This window comes from Ptychodera flava, chromosome 6 (assembly GCF_041260155.1).
Source record: "Ptychodera flava strain L36383 chromosome 6, AS_Pfla_20210202, whole genome shotgun sequence".
NCBI classification, from domain to species: Eukaryota; Metazoa; Hemichordata; class Enteropneusta; family Ptychoderidae; genus Ptychodera; species Ptychodera flava.
The window spans coordinates 12,000,805-12,025,806 of record NC_091933.1 but is presented as its reverse complement, the minus strand read 5'-3'; the positions used below and the strand labels follow the sequence as shown (position 1 = coordinate 12,025,806).

At 37.3% G+C, this 25,002-nt stretch overlaps 1 protein-coding gene across 1 annotated transcript in view; it reads left to right on the top strand.

The window, feature by feature from the left end:
• Positions 1–16,189, top strand: part of LOC139134868 (glycine receptor subunit alpha-4-like) — a 36,737-nt gene extending 20,548 nt beyond the window's left edge. Inside the window, exons 5-9 of the mRNA XM_070701941.1 lie at positions 201–283; positions 1,654–1,791; positions 4,225–4,454; positions 12,497–12,622; positions 15,067–16,189. Of these exons, the coding sequence (XP_070558042.1) occupies positions 201–283; positions 1,654–1,791; positions 4,225–4,454; positions 12,497–12,622; positions 15,067–15,327 (838 nt within the window). The 3' untranslated portion in view covers positions 15,328–16,189. The remainder of the gene's footprint in view (positions 1–200; positions 284–1,653; positions 1,792–4,224; positions 4,455–12,496; positions 12,623–15,066) is intronic.
• The last annotated feature ends 8,813 nt before the right edge of the window (positions 16,190–25,002 follow it).

The following is a 25,002-nucleotide window of genomic DNA, read 5'->3' as shown; positions in this document are numbered from 1 at the left end:
TGTATATTTTTTTCCAGTTAAATTGTAAGGACTGTGCGTTAATTTTCCAGCCTCTAGTTCTGAACGATGTTCACATTTTATTACTTTGTGTCCGCTAGGATACCTGTAGGCAATCAATAAGTAATAAATTATATTCAAATTCAATCCATTAATTCAATGAAGGTACCTCTGTAACAGTACTTCTTATCTTTCCTCACCAGGTTCAGTGTGGTACTCATCTGTAATTTATATCTGCACCATTTTCCAATGGATATACAGACGTGCGGCATAGAGGTCGAAAGCTGTAAGTAAGATGAATCTTACTTGCTCTTGCCCCAAAATACAACAAAAACAAAACAAAACATTATTTCAGAAGATAAAAATAATGTTATCCTTTCGTGTTTTTAAGAATGCTATACATGTAGTTAACGTTTAATAATCATTTATTTTCGCCCACAAAATGAAGCAAAACGTAGTAAAATAACAAAAACTGCACACATGGTTAATACGTACAGGTTTCTTTCACACAAATAACGATGCAATTATCTAAAGCTAGTTCAACTCTTGCTTGAAATACATGTATGTTTCTTATATCTAAAACGCAAAGAAGTTATCGATTAACATCAGTGCCTTCTCTAATAAACTTATAATGACAGAGAAAGTCTGTACAAGCGCCGATTACGAGATATTTTATCGAAACTTTGATTCTTAATAATATATAGATCTTGCTCATAAATTCAGTCGTCAACATGCAGAATCAGTGTATGAGGTGTAATTCAGGCCAGGCTAGCTGTCTTACAAGAATACTCTTGCTTGAACAATATTTCAACTTAAGAAGTTGGCATCCAAGTGAGAAAACCTCAAAACTGTCGAAGACAAATAACAGTGTTTAGCACCCTTGATCATAAAACCCCATTACCACAAAAACAGCTGTGACAATATCGATAGAAAGGAACCTCAAGACACTTAAAATGCAAATCTCACAAAGTATCCCGTAATTATTAATAAATGAAGCATATAGTCACATCTCACTGCGAAAATACCTTGTGTATAGACATAAATAATTTACATTCTACAGACAAAAATGTGTTCAAACCGATTTTATATCAATGCAGAGTAATGAGAGCCTGTGAAGCAAAGGCATTTGTTGGATAGATACCCTCATGTGGAAAACTAAATACATTGATGATATTCATTGCTCAGGGACTTGAACCAAGTTTGTTCTTAAGTATAAGAATGAGTTGGAGTGAGTTACATGAAGAAAATTCGAAAGCATCATTTGACGAATTTTGAGAGAGTCTGGGGAAGGGATTTTTGAGAAGATTCTAAAGCATTCAAACTATGAGAACGAGAGAAATATCAAGACACATTTACAGCGAGAGCTATGTTATGTGAAACTCGTGTATTACTAAATCTTTACGAGCCGAGAAGCATGTATTTTTAATGTAGTGTCTCTTTGAAATGGCTTCTAATGTTACTCGTGTTCGTTCATGTGGAAGCAAAATATATTTCATGCGATGACATTGATGATGATCGAACGAACATTTGATCTTATTTAGGTTCAAATCGGTCGCCATTTCTTTCCCGTAATCATTGTTGGCTTTAATGACAAGAACAACAGTAAAAATTGACAGCGCATGTTTTTTGTCTTTTAATTTTCGTCTCACTGTCCAGTCGGCTACACTGTGGGCGATGTTCGCCTTCTCTGGAGTAATGAGTATCCAGCATCGTTCCCTGACGACCTAGTCATGCCTGAATTCTCCCTCAGCTCACCTGAGGTGTCTCGCTCAGTCCATTCATACCCGCACGTAGGTAAGTCAGATCCGCGTACGACAATTTATTATACGGGGTGATCGATGAATTGTACACTGTCTGATGTGTATTGCCCCTTGCGATCAAAGCATGCCACATCTTACTGATAAGAAAGACAAAGCGATCCGTGAAATAGTTGATAAACTTTTTTATTTCATTATCAGCTAATTTTGTCGTTTGATTGGGATCTTATCGCAGAGGCGGCAGTGTCCCCGAGCGAGTCGTGATATGTTACCGTGCGATACAGCTAAATAGATGAGCAAATTATGTGTCGCATTTTATGACTCACAGCGAGCACGTTATCGTCTAATGTAACCGATCGCTTAATAGTTTGAACGCGAGATGTGTTGTTTGTTTACAGCGATTGTTCAGTAAAGTCGTTCTTGATCGTTTGATCGCCTTTCCTTCGCTGCATTTCTACTACAAGCGTTTCTAATCCACCATGGGCAGTAAATGGCTTTCGTATTTGCCAATAGCTTACATGTATGGTCAGTGCAGGGAATGTATTCCTGCATCGTGTAGAGGCACAGAGAAGTGTCAACAGAAAGAGAAACTAAAATAATAAAGTTACAAGGGCAACTTTATCACTAGTAAAAGTGAACAATGAAGTTGGTTACGTATAGGTGCGTAGTATCACGATCTCCTAGAATACCGACATTTGACTTTTCCTTCGCACATGTAGATTTCATTTGTTGCGAATATTTGTACATTTAAGCAACGATTTCTGATAATCTCAAGGTGGTGATTAAATATTCTCGAGCAGCAAATTATACCATTCACAATACTACGGCATTCGTTATTCTAAAAATATGGAAAAGTACTCATCGTCCGCTTCTAGTGAATCTCACTATAGGTTCACGGTCACGGAGAGTGGCGGACTTTTAGAATTTCGAGTATTTGCAAAGTTTACCTGTTTATCGAACTTGACATTGTAGAGTCATTAATTTACTAAGTGCGAATGATTTATAAACATAGTAATTCTGAAGGTGGACATTATTTTGTTGTCAAAAATTAAGAAAGAGAAACTCAGTTTGCCACAAAGCATCATGGTAAAGCATACTTTGGAACATCCAATAGGAATCGAATCAGCAGTCACGTGGTTATGTAATCTGATGGTTTGATACGAATAAACCCATCATAAGCGAGTCATCGCTATTCAATATTGTCTGATATACAGTTATAGCATTTTTTGTGATAATTGGCATATATTTACATGCCCTTCTACGATGTGGACGGCTTAACAGGTAACTCTCAAGATTCTCATTGAATCGCTGAAAATTATCTCAGACAATTGGCTGGAATGCGTTCATCACATTTCCCACGAGTACAAAAAAAAAATAGAGTTTTACACTGTATTGTTCAAATTTGTGACCTTTAAGAACAAATTTTCACATATAACCAATAATTGCCACGAAGAATTTTCTCTTTAATTCCAAATTGCTTTTGCAGTCATATTCTGAAGTCGTGTCTCATTATTCGACGCTGCAACAAAGATAAAACGTTTATTCGTTGGCAATCTAAATGATATAATTCATGAATAAATATACATAGGTATTTGGAGAGCCCTCAAGCGCTCTATATACTTTTACTGCAAATTGTCACTGTTATCAGTCTCCAAAGGAAACTGGCTATCAGGTGATTTCTCGCGGGATGCTTGCATTGAATCAAGGACTACGCCAAGGACAGGAAAAACAGATAGTTAGACTAGAGAATCACCTTGGTGATAAATTGTGTTTGAACACAACACGGATTGGTATTTACCTTCCTTGGGGCAATTAAGAAACCTTGACTATACAACTAGCAGCTTTGAAAGCGAATAACACTGTCACTGTCAGATGTTTGCATGTACATATCAAGCACAGTCACTCATGTACACAGACTGAAGGAAATGCTGTAGGGCTTCAGTAATTTTGTTTACGAATTCAATTTTTACTAATAGTCTTAACCTACAGAGATCAAATGTAACAGTCTAGCGTATGCCGAAAACAACACAAATAAGAAAGTTTCATGATGTTCATGTGCACCTTTTCGCTTGCAACAGTGATACAATTTCATGTTTTTTATTATCGGCGTCATCTTTGCTATAAGTTCAGAATTTAATTTATGAATTTACCTTGCATGTTTTAAAGTCAGACTTTCATTGAAGTCCGACTTAGCACGGATCACGGAGAATCATTTGGTATAGCAAGCATTTGTCGATGAAGGTTATATTATGTATTCTTGAATTATCTCCCGATAAATCTTCGAGCTCTGATAAAGGTCGATATTCTTCATCTTCTTTTCTTCTTTCTCCCCCTCCTCCACGTCGCCCCTATCTCTCTCTCTCTCTCTCTCTCTCTCTCTCTCTCTCTCTCTCTCTCTCTCTCTCTCTCTCTCTCTCTCTCTCTCTCTCTCTCTCTCTCTCTCTCTCTCTCTCTCTCCATTGTGTCGCAGGTTCATTCGACGTACTGTTTTGTAAATTTACGCTTCATCGTCAGTTGATATATTACATCCTGGAGCACTACATACCGTCGTCTCTAATGGTCATCGTATCTTGGGTGTCGTTTTGGTTGGACGTTGAAGCCACACCAGCCAGGGCAAGTCTCGGCATCACCACAGCCCTTACCCTGGCCACGCTAAGCTCATCAGCCAGAGCACATATGGCAAAAGTTTCATATACCAAAGTAAGATTTAATTATTTGTATCATTGTAACCTCCTTAATCCTCCTTAATCATAACTTCACGATGAGGTCATATTATTATATGGCATAAATATCGTTAGTTCACACACACAGATATATATATATATATATATATATATATATATATATATATATATATATATATATATATATATATATATATATATATATATATAACGGCAATATATATATACGGCAATATATATATATATATATATATATATATATATATATATATATATATATATATATATATATATATATACTTTGTACTTGAAGTAATTTGTGTTATTATTTATAACGCTCTGCTTTAAGCATCGAGCATTGTAATTTCCCAAAAGGACATCTATAGATTTCGTACACTGCAAGATGCGAGGTGCGATTGTTCTATGGACTCCTTTCTCGTCACGTATTGGACTGTATTGAGTGTAGCGAAGGCTCGGCAAGAGGGTGTAATTACAGGGAAACATATCAATGCTTAGCGTGTTTGAACACGGGGCTTCTACTACGTATTGTGTCTAATATGCAACATTGCGATTAGTTGTTTTATTTATCAGTCAAACACTGTAGCTTCGGTAATATTACGTCTGCACACGCACACGAATTCATTTATGTTTCTTATCTTCACATCGGAGAATGTATTTTCCTAGTCCCGTTACGATTGTTATTGTTGAAATATATCATTGGCACCGTTGTCAGCATCCGTCAAATGACGGATGTTTCGATGAATTGAATAATTATTCCTTAAATACGGGAAAGAAATCAGTGTTAGTACTGTAATTTAAATCTGTAATGTACATTGAAATCTGAAAGTGTAATTTAAAAGTTTAAATTCTTCATAAAATTGAAGAGTATATATATCTATCACATATATATATATATATATATATATATATATATATATATATATATATATATATATATAACATATATGTGTGTAGGTGTGTAAGTCAGTATATATCTATGTGTATCTGTGTAATAGCATATATTTTTCAAGCACTAGGTAATAATACCTGTTACGTTTCGTGCGTTCCGCAATAACTGGCTAAATACTGTCGAGACTTATCGTTATACTGTGGTCGTAGGTGGAGTTGAAACTCGATAAATAATGTTTGTTATGGTTTCGACACTTTAAAACCAACTCGAAGTGTTTGTTTAACAGTGTAGGTTTATCAGTAATGATTATATGTAGCTTTGCTTACTGACAATGATTGCATCACGTGCTTATGTTAGAGTAACTAGAGCGCTCCAGTAGCTATAACGATTAACCAGATATGAACTGAATATGCTCACGTGTTTTACACCAGGTTCATTAATAGTAGTACGCTTCACAGAACAATGAGATATATGTTATCACTATATGTAGCAGGTTTTTTTAAACTTCGCACAGTACTCTCAGAGTTTAATCACTTATTACAAATCTTTGTTTAATATGCAAATGAGCTGTTAATTAACTTGACACTGCTCAATGCTTTATGGGACAATTAGATATCCATCAGATCAACACTTCTAGCACGTTTTATTTAATTCTATGCTGTAATTTTAGAGTAATGTCACTAATTACAAAGTTCATTAAATATGCAAATAAACCCTAAATTAACTTGACACTGCCAAATGCTTCTCGATCAGTACAATTAGATATTTACCAAAACAATATCTGTACCCGATTTCACTGACTTGGGTGCCGTAATTTCAGAGTTATATACCTAATTACAAAGTTTATTAAATATGCAAATGAACCCTTAATTAACTTTACGCTACTAAATGCTTTACAACACAGTTAGATATCTGTCGTATCAGTATGTGCAGCAGTTTTCATCACATTTGATGCAGTTATTTCGGAGTTATATGACTAATTATACGACTTTATGAAATATGCAATTGAGCTAATTATTAACTTGACACTGCTCAATGCTTCTCAGTACAATTGGATATTTATCAGATCAACATCTGTAGCAAGTTTCATCAAATTTAACGCTGTAATCTTTGAGTAATATCACTAATTACAAAGTTCATAAATATGCAAATGGACCCTTAATTAACTTCACATATCTAAATGCGCTACACCACAATTAGACATCTGTCGGATCAGTATCTGCAGCAGATGTCATCACATTTGGTGCAGTTATTTTGGAGTTATGTCACTAATTACTAAACTTCATAAAACATGCAAATGACCTATTTGTTAACTTGACACTGCCAAATGCTTCTCAGTACAATTAGATATTTATCAAAACAATATCTGTATCCAATTTCACTAACTTGGGTGCCGTAATTTCAGAGTTATATACCTAATTACAAAGTTCATTACATATGTAAATGAACCCTTAATTAATTTCACACTACTAAATGCTTTACACTACAGTTAGATATCAGTCGGATCAGTATCTGCAGCGGATTTCATCACATTTGGTGAAGTTATATCGGAATTATATGACTAATTGCAAACCTTCATAAAATATGTAAATGAGCTATTTATTAACTTAACACTGCCTAATGTTTCTAAGTATAATTAGATATATATCAGCTCAATATTTGTTGTAAGTATCATCAAGTTTGGTGCAGGAATTTCAGAGTTATGACACTAATAACAAAAGTTCATTAAATATGCAAATGAGAAGATAATTGACATGACACTCACAGTATCATCACATTGTTATACAGGTAGTTTTTAGGATTTGCAAATCATTTCAATTTTCACTGCGGAAACCGCGCTGTATTTGTCAGTCGAATCAAAGTCTATATACCCTTTTCTTTACATATAAGTACAAGGTTGTCGCACTTTACAAAACGTTTAACACATGACCAACCATCTGGCCATTGACATTGAACGAATCCAACCCTCGGGAATGATACTGTGTTGTATAGTGACAATGACACAAAAGATAAATCGAGACAGTCAAGGATTTTTGCATATTTACAGTTAATCCAGCCAGAAATTTACAGGAGTCTGCTTTGAAGTAGTTGGCCCTGTTTTCGCATGGGTGATTTCTCCGTTCACACCGACTAGTGAATGTCAATTTTATCTCTTTTTTCCAGAAGATAATGGGCAAATTAGTTTGCCAGTGGTGCTGTCTGCATATAACAGCTGGTGCTTCTCGTAATCTCCCGATACTGTCTGCCCTGTTAATTGATGTTATTGATTTTTAATAACAAAACACGATGCTTTCCAATCTAATCTGCCTAAGGATATGTTTAGTAACCTTGTAAGCACATTAAATATATTATTTTGCCATGCATCATTCATAGAATAGTTTATTAGCACATGCGCAGAAGTAGTACGGGAAGCAAAACTATTGAAAGAGTCATTGACATCACTACGGGAACTCGTCCTTTCATGTTTTAATTGACAACAGGTTCCCAACTGCACCAAAGACGATGCATAGCTACAAATATTCCCATTTCGAGGTTCCATTAAGTACGGGCAGTGCCGTGACTTAATTGCTTTTTCTCCTATTATGGCAGTGTGCTTCTTCTAGCTTCACATAGCCCCCTGCCAATATAGAGAAAGTCGACTGTGTTGTGCATATGTTAAGTTTTTCTTAAAGAGTTATCTGGAAGGGCCTTTAGATATGCATACAAACGTAAACTGGACAGTTTATATTAAAGTTTATTGATTTTGCTTTTGCCATATAAAGCGTTCAGGGTTCATTGTAATATGCCCATCAAATCAGAACTTGGTAAAGTAATAATTCATTTGCACGAAAATGGGAAAAATGCTGGTGTCCCTTACGGGGACAATATACAACACGAGCGGTGTACAAGTTAAATCACTCTTCACATTACGTAATACACAAAATACATTTTTCATTCAGTCGGTAATATGTTTAATTTTGATAGCGCGCGCACTGAGTTGGTCACGAAAGGCGGGCGCAAGCGGCGTCCTGATACGCATGCGCGTCAAGCCTATACTGTATTCCCATGACATACAAACTGGAAGTTCCCATAAGCTTATCATGCTATTGCTATCCCGATAACGCTTTGCAACCCGTTCCATTTTTTATTTAGTTCAATCTTTGATAAAAATTTGCTTGCGATAAAATTGTTATGATAACATGAAAATTGTATAATAAATAGAAAAGCATCTATATATGCATTGAATTGCAAAATGCATTACATCGTTCGAATCATACACCCTTTAGACGAAGCGCCCGTCATCAAGGGTTATTTTTAGGCTCTGTGTATCTCAACAGTGATGTTGAAGACCTAGTTCAGATGCTACGTAATGTAGGCCTTGATTAAAGTAGACATGACGAAGTCATCAAACTTAAATATTTTGAAAATTATTTTGAAAATGTAGCATTATCGGTCGAACATGAAAGTTCACTCGCACTTCGAATAAAAAGTGCAAGCCATTAGGTGCTCAGCCTTGTGTTATTATTACAATGGGAATAGAAGGACTTACAGAGAACAACCAAGTTAATTTGAAAACATAAACTTGATTCCTCTACATGCATTTGAAACGGCGAATATATCTGGGGTTTTTTGTTTGTTTGTTTGTTTGTTTTGCTCTTGTGAAAACGAGAGACCATTTATCCCTTAAAGTGAAACTCTTGCAGTTACAATTTTTCGCATTTTAATTTGTTAATTTGTGAGTTTGCCGATCACGGGGATGCCTAGATCACCCTATGAATTCTAATGAACGCTAATTACGGTTCTATTTGTGGATTTTACCTATTTGTTTTCTCGCGGACAAATTAACACCCAGGAAATTACATGTGTGTTTGCACATGTCTCCGCAATCACTTAATTGTCCGCTTTATTATCGCATGCTCGTGCACGTGTAGTTTTGCATGGGTGGATGGTCAACTTGTTTATCCCAACTTTGCCTGACTCCTCAAGTCGCCGAAAAGCAATCCGGCCTAAGCCGTGCTGGTATTAAAGCCCCAGTGCTGCTAACTTTTGATGTTTTTTTCATTGATTTTATTTTATAAATCAATTGCAACTTCTTATTCTACCCCCCAAAGAATGTTGAAACACCCACTATAGCTTGTCAACTTAGCGATTATATGTGTAAAATTCATGATTATTGTTTACATTTGAATTATAGTCCGGACCAGATGTCAGTTTTCAACAATAACAATGCAGTTTACAACCGTAGGGGCTGAGTTGAGAAGCTGGATACTGTGTATATCAACATTCTTTGGGGAGAAGAACAAGGAATTATGGTTCACATTCAAAATAAAAATGGTGAAATTATCATCAAAAGTTAGCAGCACTGGGGCTTTAATAATCCTGTGTATATATTTTTTATCCTGACACAAAGCAAACATTTAAATATACTTTTAAACATTTAAATATACATCTCGCTTTATTCCATGCAAACCTATTGGAATTGCCATGCCATAATCAAGGTAGACAATCTTGTATTCGATGTTTCACTCATTTTCGACCAACAAAGATATGGAAACATGGCTAAATAACAGCGCACACACTGTGTTTGCTTGTGTTTTGTCGCAACACGAGTCTGAAAATGTCCGCTCCTTTTGTAAATGTGACACCGTCACAGTCGCAGACGAGCCGAGATGTTACCATGTACGTCTCTCATTCTTTCAAAATCATTATGGTAGCTTATCAGCCCAAATTACATTTATAAGAGACTGTCGACGAAAGTCGCTCGCGTTATGGTTTTTAAGACAGCAGGTTTTGTGGGCTAGGTTTTAGCATGTACGAATGGATGTTATACACATGCTTGAAGACTCTTGTGGTTGCTTCAGCTCGATGGTCATGCCATGTGCTTGGAATATGGCTAGACTCATCAAATTAATATTCCGTCAAAATCCGTACAGTGAGCACAGTCTGTTCAAAGCAGCTCGCTAGGTACAGTGGGTAAAATATATAAGACTGCTGTTACAACTCTATGTTTTCTTTCTGTATAGCCAGGGCGCTAGACTGATAGATGTACATGACTAAGATCAGTCGTAGTGTAGATCCACTTCTCTGTGCCGTGTTTCAACTCATAATATAGGATCTCTATGTATGTATACGTGTCATTATTCAATTTTATCACGTCATCGGACTGGCAATAGTGCACAGGACATTCCGCTCCATTTAGCCGACGCATACGTGACAGACATCGTATGCTATGCCTCGGGCTTCAAACCATATGGAGTCGTTTTCCATCAGTTTTTACACAAATATTTATATCAATCTTTCGTAGTCTTACACTTACATGTAAATTGTTCGAGCGTATAAGCACACTACGCATCCGCGATCGAAGTCAAGATAAGCAATCGTAATCGAGCTCCGAGAGGATTGGTTGGTTGATGCGACTTATCTCTGTGCTTTGTGTAGCCTTCATTAATCGTAAAGGCGTGACACATTCATCTGAAATCAGTACAGGAAAATGTACTTTCCTGTGGAGCGGGCTTTATACTATCCAGCGATGTAGCTACTGCTGCCGCTGCCGCTGCTGCTGATACTGCTGCTGCTGATGATGATAAAAGCTTACGTTGTGTGTGTGTCGTCGTCGTCGTTGTTGTTGCTGTTGTAGTTGTAGCAGTAGTTGTTGCTGTTGTACCTTTTGTTGTTGCTGTTGTTGTTGTTGTTGTTGTTGTTGTTTCGAACACCATTACCATATTAATCATCATCATTATCGTGAAAATTGCATGCCACCGTTGCCTTTGGTTGAAGCTCATGCGGACTACTGCATCTACAAAGTGTAAAAAGTGCCGACAGGTAGCTGTATGCAGTTGATGTCTTTGAATTTGATATCCAATTCTGATCCTTTGCAATTACATATACCTTGTGTTTGTAAGAAGGAACGCTCATCAGGGAATATATGACGGCGACTATTAGGTTAAAGCTAACCCGAGTTACACCAAATAAGCTCTTAATTATTTTGAAAAGCAACAATTTATCATTTAATTAACCCAAAATTTGACATATCATGCCTAATTCTGACTTCTCTGTGATGCTAAAGTCTTCTTGTGCATTAACGGGTGGTCAGATCTAATCTATATGTTAATGAAGCAAGTATAAGTGAAAAAGATTTGACGTCAGACGGCAAACAAGTAACATCCGTCCGGGGGCATTGAGAGCTTCATGCTATCAAGGGCACTAGTTTATCAGCTGCAGATCCTAGTCAGCGAAAGAGACTGCCAGGGAATGTTATCAAATATCCCACTTTGTACGTGTTACAGGTCGAAAGCAAAAGATCTTGTGTTGACACGCTTCGTTTTGTGAAAAGCTACTAGTATTTGTCGGTAATTATGCGCACGGAATTTCACTGCACGTGTATTTAACCCTTTGAGCGCCAAAGTGAATATTTGTCACCTTTATAAAATTTATCCCAGTCATTTTTTCTAATGTTTGCCAAACATTTTGATAAAGAGCTGTAGCCAATGACATGTGATGCTCATTTGGTCCAATATTATCAAAATTATTACAAAAAATATCATAAAAATTGGTAAAGTGCTGCTCTAAAATTTTAGCGGGAAAAAATCACAGTGAAAGTGTTAAGATAAATGCTCTCTTCGCGAGCTCCCTTTTTGCGTTTTCTAATTTCAGCAACGTCCTTGCCCCGCATGGCAAATACATGCATCAATACTGACAATAGAGCGAAGTCACCTCGATTTCTAATGGGCACGCACAATAAAACATGGGCTGTCAGCAAACAACCACATATAGTCCTTCGCTGTCCTCAGAGACTATACTAGTAATTATCGAAGTCATTGTACAGTTGTTACTTTGGTAAACATCCCATAAAACAAAGGATTAGTTACAACAAGAAAAATCACTTCGCCAGCGCCCAGTTTAAAGCTGGGGCATTTCATGGGGTTATGTTGGACTTAAAATGTATGATTAACCTTTCTGTAGGTTATATTCCCACAGTAATATTTTGTTATTACTGTCGACGTTTTAATGGTTATTGTTGTATCGATGTCCCGTTGTAACGATTTATAATAAAAAAAACACCCTGCGGATACAGATGCAATAAATGTATATAATCTCTCTCTCTCTCTCTCTCTCTCTCTCTCTCTCTCTCTCTCTCCTCTCTCTCTCTCTCTGCGTTCGAGTCATAGGCTCTTGATGTCTGGATGTTGGTGTGTTCGTTATTTGTCTTCGCAGCCCTGGTTGAATTTGCCATCGCCAGCTATTTGTTCAAAAAGACTCGCGCAGACAGAGTGTCGATATTCAACAAAGAAAACGTAAGTTTTTATTCGAATGATGATTGTTGACGTTCACTCGCCTCCAAGTCGTGTTTGAACGCAAAGCAACGTTACTTTATTTGCAAACTTAGGGGGTGCCTTGTAATAAACCCCTATCTTGCTATTCAGGTAAATCGATTTCATCATCGAATCTTGCCAGTAAAAGTATATTGTTTTGTTTGCAGCGCTTTTGAGCGTTCTGAAAAGGTTATCATCACAGGGGGCTTATTAGGTCTAAACGGTGATGTATTGCTATTTTTCAGACAGTCCATTGAACCCCTACAGGCGGTATTCTCTGCCATGTTATCATTACTGCCTTTAATTACACGAACACGCAAGATCCACATGTCTATTATGAAATTAATAAGTTATATTGACCGTTTAACCAATTTACCCAATGGATAATTTGATTTCAACAAAATGCTCATCAAAGCGTGCAAAATTGATCAATGGAAACGATTCATTCTGCCGAAGGGCAAGCGCCATGGTCTCGAATTTAGCAAATGACATTTTTGGCGAATTTCTGTAAATTAGACTGAAAATCTTGTATTCTAATATATTTTTACTGTCGAGCTGTTTACTGAATTGTAGCAAAAATAAAACCAGCCATGACTTGGTTATGTTGCCAAAGCCAATTTATTGACGTATATAAATTTTTGTCGCTATCACAACGAAACGTTCGATCCCGACGCAACCAAAGTGGTGTGCCTGGATATATCATACCAACGATATCGGGGTCGGCTTCAGCGCTATAGGAATCAAGATTGTTGACGATTATTACCTTCATCGGGCCGGAGATAATGATTTGTTGGATTAGATATCAAAACGTTAATATCCTTGCCTGTGAGAATGAGTGCATGCCAGGGCTTATCAACCAACAGCTGACACATCTGGTGATTTGAGATATTTGAAGCCTGAAACAACGTGACGCCATGCATGTGATTTACCACTAATGAAATAAATGACCAACACCAATTTATTTCAGATTGTTACGTCATGATGACGGAGTGAGCTCCTTCTCCAGCAGTAAGGTGGTTGTTTGTAAAGCGGGGAAATATTGATCATTCGATGTCCTTTAAAATTTAGCCGTTAATTGATTTTCAGTCCCATGTAATCTTGGGTGTCCACGATCATTCCTGTTTGCAAGAAACAATATAATGTCCGTCCTACTTGGCTTAACGACTGTAAATTTGATGATTTATCCTCAGACAGCTTGTAACCTCCACAAATGTAATAATCTCCACAAATGTAATATCAACCACAATTGTAATAAAATGCACCCATATATGTAATATCGCCCATAAATGTAACAAAAATCAGCCATAAATGTAATAAAAACACCAACCACAAATGTAATAAATGGTAACCATAAATGGAATAAAAAAATTACCCATAAATGTAATACTTGTCAACCATAAATGTAATAAATCTATTTTGTCGTCGCAATTTAGGAATTAGCCCTTAAATATTAATCTATGTAATAAGGAAGGCAACTCCACACATTATTCATTTCTTAATTGTTTGCGTTTAGTGTGTTTTGCATATTTGAAAGTGTATTTTGCGTTTCCCTGTTTTGTGTACAGAACTGATTGGCCATGGCTAGACACAGCTGTAATCTGAACGTCAGTGCAGTCTCTACTCCAGAGTGGGGAAGACTGTATAACACTACGATCCTTTAACGCCGGTTTTTCGAAAATTGCCGTACTTTCTTAATCAATCGCCTCAAATTCGTCTTCAGTGGATAAATTGTGTGGAATAATCGATAGATTGTCTGTATTCCTATGTTGTCCCACTTGAAGTTTGTTCCTTCACAAGGGATGCCAGGATGTCTATTTTGGTCTACTGTGTTCAAGGTAGTGTTCGTATTGTTTTTTACTAGATTGAAATATATGTTCTCGTCAACATGTTTTGTGTCGTAAGTTTCTGTTATAAGGTTTTATATTTCTCTTTTATTTGTTCTGAGTCATCTGTAACTTTGTGTGGTATCACCGGTTGACGAGTTATTTTGACGCTTCCTTATTATGTAATTATCAGTGTCTAGAACTGCTATTCCACTTCCATTATCTAACGGTTTGATCAGTGCCTCGCCGTTTTCTGATAGCGTTCTCAAAGTATTCTATTCTGTGTTTCGGAAAGGAAACCTAGTTTCAGGAAAGTATGCAATAACATTACACTAGTCTTATTAAAGTTATTATTTACTCAGGGCATTGATAAACAAATGATCACATATGCAAGTTCAAGTTTATTACATTTATGGTTGAGTTTTATTACATTTATGGTTAATTTGTTTATTACATTTGTGGTTGCGGGTTGTTACATTAATGGTTGACTATTTTATTACATTTGTGGTTGATTTTATTACAATTGTGGTTGATAGTACATTTGTGGAGATTATTACATTTGTGGAGGTTACACAGCTAAACCAGTTTGATCTTTCTTCGCAGGACATTGTTTCGGAGAATGGCAAATCATGGATAGAACTTAAACAGCGGAAGGAACGGGAGCCCCTTCGAAAACCGAACGCGGAAGCCATCAGGCCGCCAGATGGACACCGTGCCCTTGTGCACGTCAAAAAGTTGAAGAATCTCAACTATCGGGAGATGTCAAAGGCAATTGACAAATATTCTCGATTTCTCTTCCCAATAACCTTCGGTATTTTCAATTCCATATACTGGTCATACTATCTCCATGACTACTACAGTTAGCATGCTGACATTGTTTTGAAACCAACGTTAACGCTCGAAGACTTCTCCGACGTGGCACAAGAAGATTTTGAACGAGGCGGCGAGCTGAATGCACACGTGAACATTATTGTAAAGGGTACAAGATTTTCGTCGTCGGATGTTAACTGTTCCAAACTTCACAGACTCGAAGTGCTGCTTCATTGAGCATGTGTCGTGAAAGACGCTTGTTTAAAAGACGTACTTTTGACTAGAAAGGAAATTCCTTCGAGAACACGTCACGTTTTTTTAAAAGAAGTATGCAACCCGATGCCAGGACTCTGGGAGTTCACAGTTTTTAATTTGTTTTAATTCCTGCGACTGTCTTTGTTTCTACTGGCGGTGTCACCGTTTGCTCGGTAGCCACTGAAAAACTGAAAAATGTTACAGTTTTTCCCTCGCACTTCGGCACCACCTTTACAACTTCTGAAATAAAAAAAAAGTTAAGTAACAGCCAAAGCTCTCGTATCATCTCAGGCTCGCACCATGCTCCGAGAGAGAATATTTCATCGGCTTGATACGGCTCTCATAAACAATCCGATGCGGAGATCTTATCATGTCGAGTCGGTACACACCTTTAAATGAGTTCGTTTAAACGTTTATTAGAATGTCGTCCAACGTCTACGTCTGTCGCCCCTCAGGAAAGGGACACCCAACTTAATCATATGAAATTACGCAATTCAATTTCGTTATTCTGTGATGAAGTCCTCTCGCGTTCATTTTGTATATTCTTTGTGTCCGTTCGAATGGTTTCAAATAATCCAATTTTTGGGTGACTAGGTTTAACTCTGTAATTTGTCTTTTTGTACTACCCGTTTTTATGATTAATCTATACAGACATTTTTTTATAAAATATTCTCTAGTCTGTATTGATCATATTTAAAGATCTTGTCAGGGTCCATGTTTCACTGTTTTGACCTAGTCAAGAAACGATCATGTCTTGAAGGAAGAAAAGAGGAAACTCTGATCGCCCACAGTTTAAAATTGAGTCAGCATCCCATTTGAAGGCCAGAACTAAGTAGACGTTGTTGACGTACTCAGCTAAGCAACGCTGAATGGTAAAAAGTGTCACCAAAATGATACCTATCACGTTCTACCGTTGAGGGCGTCATCAATTGCGTTAGCATCAAGATGCTATTCTCTTCTCCTTTTTTGTCAAATACACGCACGAAAATAAGAAGGCGTTCATGCATGCTGATTAGTCATTCACGCACGCACACCAACACTCTCTCTCATATACTAGTGAACGATCATACTGTTAACAACATTTAATGAATAAAAAATAATCCAAGTACAAAGTTGTACTTGTATATGTACATGTATAACACACCATTTCTGTTATATAAGTTTCATGCATCTCGCAATTGCAATCTTCAGACCTACTTTTTCTAAGTTTTTTTTACTCTCATTTCTATGATTGGGACGTACCTTTATATCGTTGTGTTAGGTGGCGTTGAAACTCCATAAATAATATTGGTGACGATACTTTGAAACCAACTCAGAGCGTTTAAGTGTATATTTAAAATATGTAAATGTAAATATTTCATGCCAATTCTGCAAGTATTGCACTTTTCACAATACAATGCCTTGTTATGGATTAGTGAGACCCGATGTAGACCTGTCCTGCATGGCCAGTTAATGTCTGTTTTCGCTCGAACAGCATGAGAGTATTCTTTTCTGTGCGCAAGATGTTCTATTCCGCTTAAGCTTGCGTTGGTCATCGTGTATAGCTAGAATTAGGGGGTGCAAGTTGAATTTCATGACGCGTTATGTTGAGGAGGGCCTAGGGACTGTTCAATTGATCATTTTATTGGTGTATTTTTTTGGAGTAAAGATGTGAGATGGACCAATAAAAAACAAACAACTTGTAATAAAATATTGGAACCCGGTACGTTTTCTATGCCACCCTGGTGTCTAATTAAGGAGTACGAGTCCAACTGACAGCCTTTGTGATGGTAAAATAAATCATATTCTTATGAGGGTGACTAGCAATAGGATATAATTTTCTTCTGCGTCAAAAAAACTTCCCTTGTTAACATGGGTTGATGAGCGATAAAGTACTCAATCCTTGCCAAACTTAGGAGCATTGAAAATTGAATAAGATAACTGCAGCAGCATTGCATGTGTCGTGATAATATTGCATTAGTGTTGTACCATGTTATATCGTACCAGCGTCTGTGGCATGGTGATATTGTCATTTTGCTTTCTTTAAGCTTATATCAACCATGGGAATCTATCGGATTAAACATCGCGACCTACAGCCAACTGAACGAGTGAGGAAGCCAATGCAAAACCACTCGGGCATCATTTATATCTCTTTTAAGAGGCGGCTAGGGAGTTCAGAGTGTTTCACAATTTGAATAACGTGTACTGGGTAGACCGCTATTTGGTATTTGAATGTACTTTCTACTGATGAACGAAGCTAGTGCTTTCCATCCCCACCGGCTCTCCATGGTGACAATACATAACGTATTACATGCATGCGTCAAGATAATGGACTCGGCAATTCATTCAACTTGAAGGCGGTTCATCGGGTTGAGGAGTGACGCCCTCTGTCGACATTACACAACATCGACTGTTCAATCTATCTTTCCATTCTTTCTATCAGTCTATTTAAATCTATTCAAATTCAAATTGAAGGAAGAGCAAAGTTATCTGTTCTATGATTTGCATGCTGACAAAATCGAATACAGAATCTGTTTATTTAGAGCTAGAACTGATCTGGCGAACTTGCAATGGATTGCCAATGTGGGCGGCAAACTGGAAAGTATCTTCATTGTCCATGATTTAATAAGCAAAATCCTGCAGGCAAAGAACAGTATTGTTCCTCGCAGTTGCCACAAGTCTTAACTAGAGTGACATGAATAGATGCTTTCACCAATGAAACCTACAAACTTGCCTGAATCTAAGGGAGCCGTCATTATTTACGACCTGGGGGGTCGAGGAATTGCTTTAGAAACTCCAAAATTTCGAGTAACCCCCTGCTAACCATGACGTGTTTGAGTAACCCCCTCTCTGCTACAGAAATTTTGATTGACCCCCCCCCCAAAAAAAAAAAAAAAAAAAAAAAATTCGGGAAAGTTAAATATCTATACAGTAAAATGGATTGCTGCTGCGACAGGCCCTGTACAGACCCTGATTAACGCTGTGGTACAGGTCTGTGTCGGAAAGAGGTTCCATTGCTGTGACATGATGTACAGGTCTGTATCCAGTGCTCTGATGACATGCAGTGTTCTCCGTAGGATTTTTTTACAAGAGGGTGAAGATATGGTGCGAAAGCACCACAAGCGACTGCACAAGCGGTCGCGGGGGAGGTCAGGAGGGAGGTGTCCCCCTCCTGCCGTTGGAGCTTTTGAAAAATAGAGATTAAAATGGTATTATTTGGTGGCAGTTGGGGAGTATTTTTTCAGATTTTTTTCGTATAAAAAACTCAAAGGAACAGAAATCTGAGACAGTATTCCAAAAGTTATATTCCAGTTCACTGATTTCAATAAAGATTACATTTTTTGAAAACGAATAAATAGCTACAGACATACATTTATTCACATTTATTATTCATTATTATTTTTCTGCAATAAAATATGGGGTTGTTGTCAAGGCATTCCACTGGTTTTAAACTTTATAGAATCAGAATTGGCTTGCTTTACACATTTTCCCCTATCGGTAACCTATGAAATGTAGAATATACAAAAGCAGACGTATCTCATGAATGATCAGGCGAGTATATCAATTTTTAATCAGGAAATACTGAAAAATGCACTCAGTACTAGCCTCTAACATAAGGCTTGCCACATCGAATAGCTGACCATTCTCATCTGAAGATCACAATAACGTGAAACACATAGTGTAATGAGATTTTAGTTTCAACTTGAAACCACCTGTATTATGACATATATATATATATATATATATATATATATATATATATATATATATATATATATATATATATATCTCAAACATACATATTGCTGTTCTTTACTATTATTGTTGTATTAATTCATAACTTCACTAAATGCTTCAGTACAAATCAACAAAATTGAGTGCCCCCCCCCCTTTTTGTTCTCCACTTTTGAGTAACCCCCCCTTGTAGCTTTCGATTTTTTGAGTGACCCCCGTCAGATTCCTCCGACCCCGCAGGCCACAAATAATGACGGCTCCCTAATATTAAACCTCCTTCCTTTTATCTGTTTGATCACTCAAAATAAATTGCAATTTCGTTCTTGATTGTAGTTCTTTCTCTCTTTCTGAGTGGTATAGAATCTATAAATCAGACTCGGAATTTTGTCACCATCCTTTAAAGTGAAATTCTGAATAACTGAAAAAGCAATCGATCGTCCAAGAATCGTCACTGAATCGTACAATGTGGTGAACAGGAACAATTTTTCGGATAAACATGGAAAGTGCTGTTTCTAGTAGAATTGCCAAGTTTAATGGAATAAATTTATGCAAAATAGTTGCAAAACAGTTTTTTCTCAAGAATCGAGTGAATCACAAAATATATTTATTGCCCGATAGTTTTACCAACGTTCAACATTCTATAGATAAGCCTGCAGTAATTCTATAACTTCTATATTGAATAGCTCTTCGACGGCGAGGTAAAAAGCGAGACACGCTACATTTGCAGTGATTATTTTCAGTCGCTTCATTGGCTTACATGATGTCGCTCTCCCGTGTATGTCATTTGAAGAAAGCTTCTTTCTCACAAGATGGTAACAGACATCAGTCTAGTCATTTAGCGCACTCGCTCGCACTGTTTTATATCAGTTCTGTCATTTCAACGTCAGGCAGCAATATTTTTCGCCGCATGAACGTGATCTCGGGTCAGAGCAAATAAAATCACCGCGCGGAACTCCCCGCGAGTGTCGGGTTGTCTACCCCGCTGTCTGCTTAATCACTTGGGTGGTGTACAGGAATTCGCCGTTTAATTGCGTTACGCGAACAACCTCTTGCTACCACAATTATTCGTCTTTCAATCCATTAAAGCTGAATTAATATGAACGACCTCGTACCTTTCATTCAGTGGCCCAGTTTGACTAGATCCGACACGCGGTGTGGTACAAACCGATATTGATATGTACGTGTCGGTACGCAGTTTTAATTCCAGTCTTTGATGAAAGAAATGCTCTCGCTTGTAGGTAAATTTTTACCTCTGTACATTTCAGAGACTAAAAACTAAGATATTACTGATCGATATTTAGCAAAACAAAAGGGTTTCTCAGTGGTGGTTGGCTACATTTAGACCTCATGTATAGCTGTTACTTTTAATATATTTCCGTTATTTTTTTCTGTTTGTAAATTACAGTTTCTCGTTCAACTCCCAGAACTGTCTTGGAATACATAGTGTTCAAAATCGTCAACTCAAGTCCGCATGCGAAGATAATGTGTGATGTTATTTTTGACAATTGGAATTCATTTGTCAACAATAACATGGCATTTAGTAAACAATGAATAAAGCTAGCTGGGCTGACGCTTTTGATTTCAAAATAATAGTCGTTGTACTAGCATTAATTGTTTCAAACAAAACTAAGGAACTGGTCACTTTCTTCGGCCTGGGGGGGGGGGGCGGTGGATTATTTTTTGCCGACGTCAAAAAGTGGCTGATCCCCCTATTCCAAATTTTGAAAACAGGGTGACCCCCCTGCACGCGACAACTGTGAAACAAAAGGTGGACATAAATTATACACACACACACACACACACACACACACACACACACACACACACACACATATATATAATATATATATATATATATATATATATATATATATATATATATATATATATGTATGTATGTATGTATGTATGTATGTATGTATGTATGTATGTATGTATGTATGTATATATTATATTTCACATACGTTTATATTTTAACAGTCATTCTGTGTTTTAATGAAATTGTTGACATGTCAGTTTGTAAGATAGGAATTTCAAAGTGTCAATCTTAAAGTTTGAATACAGTACATTTTGAATGAACTGTGAATGTATTTCACACTTTCTATGCTTAACCAGATGTCCTGAACTGTTGTACAGAAATGGATGTCAATCATTAATATCAAACAGGAAAAGCAGTAAATCAAAAACTTCGATGGGTGTTAAGACTTAACAGCCATCCAATTAAATCTCCTGAGGAGCCATAGAGAGGCATTTTAGCCAAATCTGATGTGTGCAGTGTCTGAGATGACCTTTTCTTGTAACATTGAAACCATAAAAGCACAGCTAATAATGACAAAAACTGCCTTTTTAACTGTTATTTTGATCATAAAAAACATCATTCTACAGAAAACCTGAGACACAAAGGAAAACAGTTGCATCAATGAGAACGAAAGATTTCTTGTAATTTTTCTATCTCTAAAATAAGTCACTGTATAAAATATATATTGTGAAATATTTGTGCATGTTGCTTTCTCATGCTGAATTCTCATAGAGAGAACAGAAAAGTATCAGGAATTTGTCATGCTTTTCATATGAACTGCAGATTTCATAATGGTACACTTTCACTTAGCCAACATCAAGATATCTCTGGCATATATCTCTGATTTATTTAAGTATGGCGCCTGAAGGGCGCGGAGAAAAATATGAAACATCCTGATATCTCTGATATATATGTCTTGTATATTAAAGTCATGCACAGGAAGGGCGTGCTGAAAAATGTCTGATATATTAAAGTAATGCGCTCGAAGAGCACGCTGAAAAATATTGAACATACAGATATCTCTGATATATGGGCTATGCCTGATATGTTAAAGTTAGGCGTGCTGAAAAATATTTCTGATTATTAAAGTTACGCGCCCGAAAGGCGCGCCGAAAAATTCAACTGGATGAAATTTGTGGCTGACACGATGCATTTTAGGCAATGATGAGCCTGTGTCGAAATTCAAAAACACATTGACCCCCCTATTGGGCATTTCAAAAAACATGGTGACCCCCTTTCACCAAAGTAAAAAACAGGGTGACCCACCCCCTTGAATCCACCCCCCCCCCACATGGCCGAAGAAACTGACCAGTCCCTAATGAAAGTACCATCAAAAGTTACAGCTACCTATACAGTCCGTTTACAACTTCATGATGGACACATATGAGTCACACACGTTCTTTCTTCTATCTCCGCTTTGTGCGATGGTTTCAGTTAGCTCATAACCGCCATAATCAAAGTTGTCGGTTCCAGCTGACTGTACTGTGAGTCAGGCTTTTGCCACGTGTTGGAGGGTTTCACCAGGCTAGTTTGTTGGACCTCGTGCTGGCAGCAATGTCGTGTACTACCGACTACCAGTCATGAATCAAGTTTCAATGGTATCGGCTTTAGCTGAGAAAACACTTGAGCGATGAGTCACCTCTCATCAACCAATGGTATTTCACGGTTCCACAAACAGTGTTGGCAGTGCATTTTAATGTCATCCTACCACGCTGACTTCGAAGTCATAGAATCGATGGCGTGATCCGTAAAACTCAATCTTACAGCGAAATTGAGCGGTTCCACATCTGCAGCATACTTTTAATGTACACACTGTCATCTGGGAAACACCATAGTCGTACAGATTCGCAAAACGGATATCAAAAGTGAGTGGACCAGCTGATATCATCGGGGATCTGGGAGGTTTTTGAACAAAAAAGTTGCAAGAAGTTGCCCTTGATAAAAATCCAGCGTAGGATAGCAGAGGAAAAAGGATTGTAAGCAGACATGAAATACTAAAAGAATGGACCGATAGTTTTACTCATTATTCTACATTTTCGGGGAACCCCTTTTCATAACATCTTGTTTCATTGCAAGTTTCCACCACGTCTGAACGCTCTGTTATGTAACTCATACTTTTCCTATTGTTTAACATGTACCCAGATTTTCAATTTGACATATTCAATAGTATTTATTTGCTTCTGCTTCAGTTTTTTATTCCTTAATCTTTAAAACACCCTGGAAAACTCGATTCAGCTTGTCCACATAGCCTGCATCAGATGTCTGATGTCCATTGTTGTCTTATGGGCCAGGATTATCATGGATTTGTCATGAAAAGTTTTCGTTGTACATGAAGGGGTTCCCGCCCACTCTGCCCCCCCCCCTATATTGAATGTTTCAGGAACCCCTCCCTTTTGATTTCAAACAACTTTAAGCATAATATGTGCAACGCAATTGACAAGGGATAGACAAAGGCAAAAGGATCTGCCTTCAGATAAACCTCGATTTAAATGTCTTAATATTTTTATGTAATGATTGAGTTTTGTCTATCAAGCATGTTACATGATACGCATGTTCATTTCCAAATAGAAGCTGCATTTCAAACGAATAGCCATACTTTGAAACTACAGAGATCCAAACACTTCTGTAGCATATAGTATACTGAAGCTGCATTTGGGTTTCTTGGCATTTCACCACGAGGAGGTTCTGCCATGCGCTTCTAATTGATGTCTCCCAATTGGGATAGTCACTTGTCTTTATTGACGAAGTAAAAATGGGAATCAGTCCGTGTCTGATAACTGCGTGTAACTGTTCCAAAATGGCCGACAAATGTCTCAATTTAATTTCTAAAACCAAAATATTATTTTTTTCTGTGTCAGAAGGGGACACCCCGTCCTAACCTCTCCCAAGTAGTTGGATTAACATCTGCCACTGAAGTACATATAGTTCATCTTCCTTTATGCATTATGGCAATGTAATTTTTCAATACCTGAACCAGAATTCATTTCAAAAAATAACATGATTAAGTATATTGTGCACAATAGATGCTTGCATTTCAACATAATGAGCGAAGAATGATGAAAATCTAAAATCTTCTCGATTTCTGGAACATCAAAATGATGAAATTTGGATTGTGAAAAAACACAAGGAATTCAAAGAACTTTACGAACGATATAGAGTCTAGGATCTAAAACATTTTAAAGGGTCTATTAAACCACGGGCATATAGACACCAGACTACTGCGGAATTCGATGAGCTATAGACTCATTGATCGAAGTAGAGATCGAATGTGCTTCTTGAAACCATATGATAAGGATAAGGATTTGCAAATTTCAATAAAACGTAATAATACATAAAACGGTTTGTAAATAGGTAAGAATCAAGTAAAGAATTTGGAACCAGCCGAAACGAATAGGGGGAAGATTCAAATAATATTGTACCCAGTGGTTCGAACCACAATTGCCGTCGCGTGAAGCGATATGCGAGCCGATTGCTAACAGAGGGAGGTGTAATCGAAAACCTCGGTGTGTTCAGAAACAAGGCGGTAGAAAGTGTGTGTCACACACAATTACAATACATGAAGCTGGTTACGAACTCTAAGTGGTACTGGGCCTACGCGACGTCGTTAATTGAAAATGCAAACTTTTAACAAGATACACGTGAAACTTCTAATTATCAGACGCTTTCAAAATAAACAGTGGGTGACGGGTATTCCATTTCAGTTTATAGATGGCCGTCTCACCCATATCATAAATGTGAGTCTGAACAAAAAACGACCAGAGATCTGTATATGGTCTTGCCGGTGTTTTTATCGAACAATATTTCCATCCTTGGCGTGTGGCTTGAATGGTTTCCACAATTTTTGGATAGTACGTTCTTTGAAGTGGTGAATTTGCGGTAGTTGTCCCTTAACTGCGGTACGTTCTTGAAACATAATCATTATTGAATTTCATGATGGGTGTTGACTTTTAATGAAGCCCCGT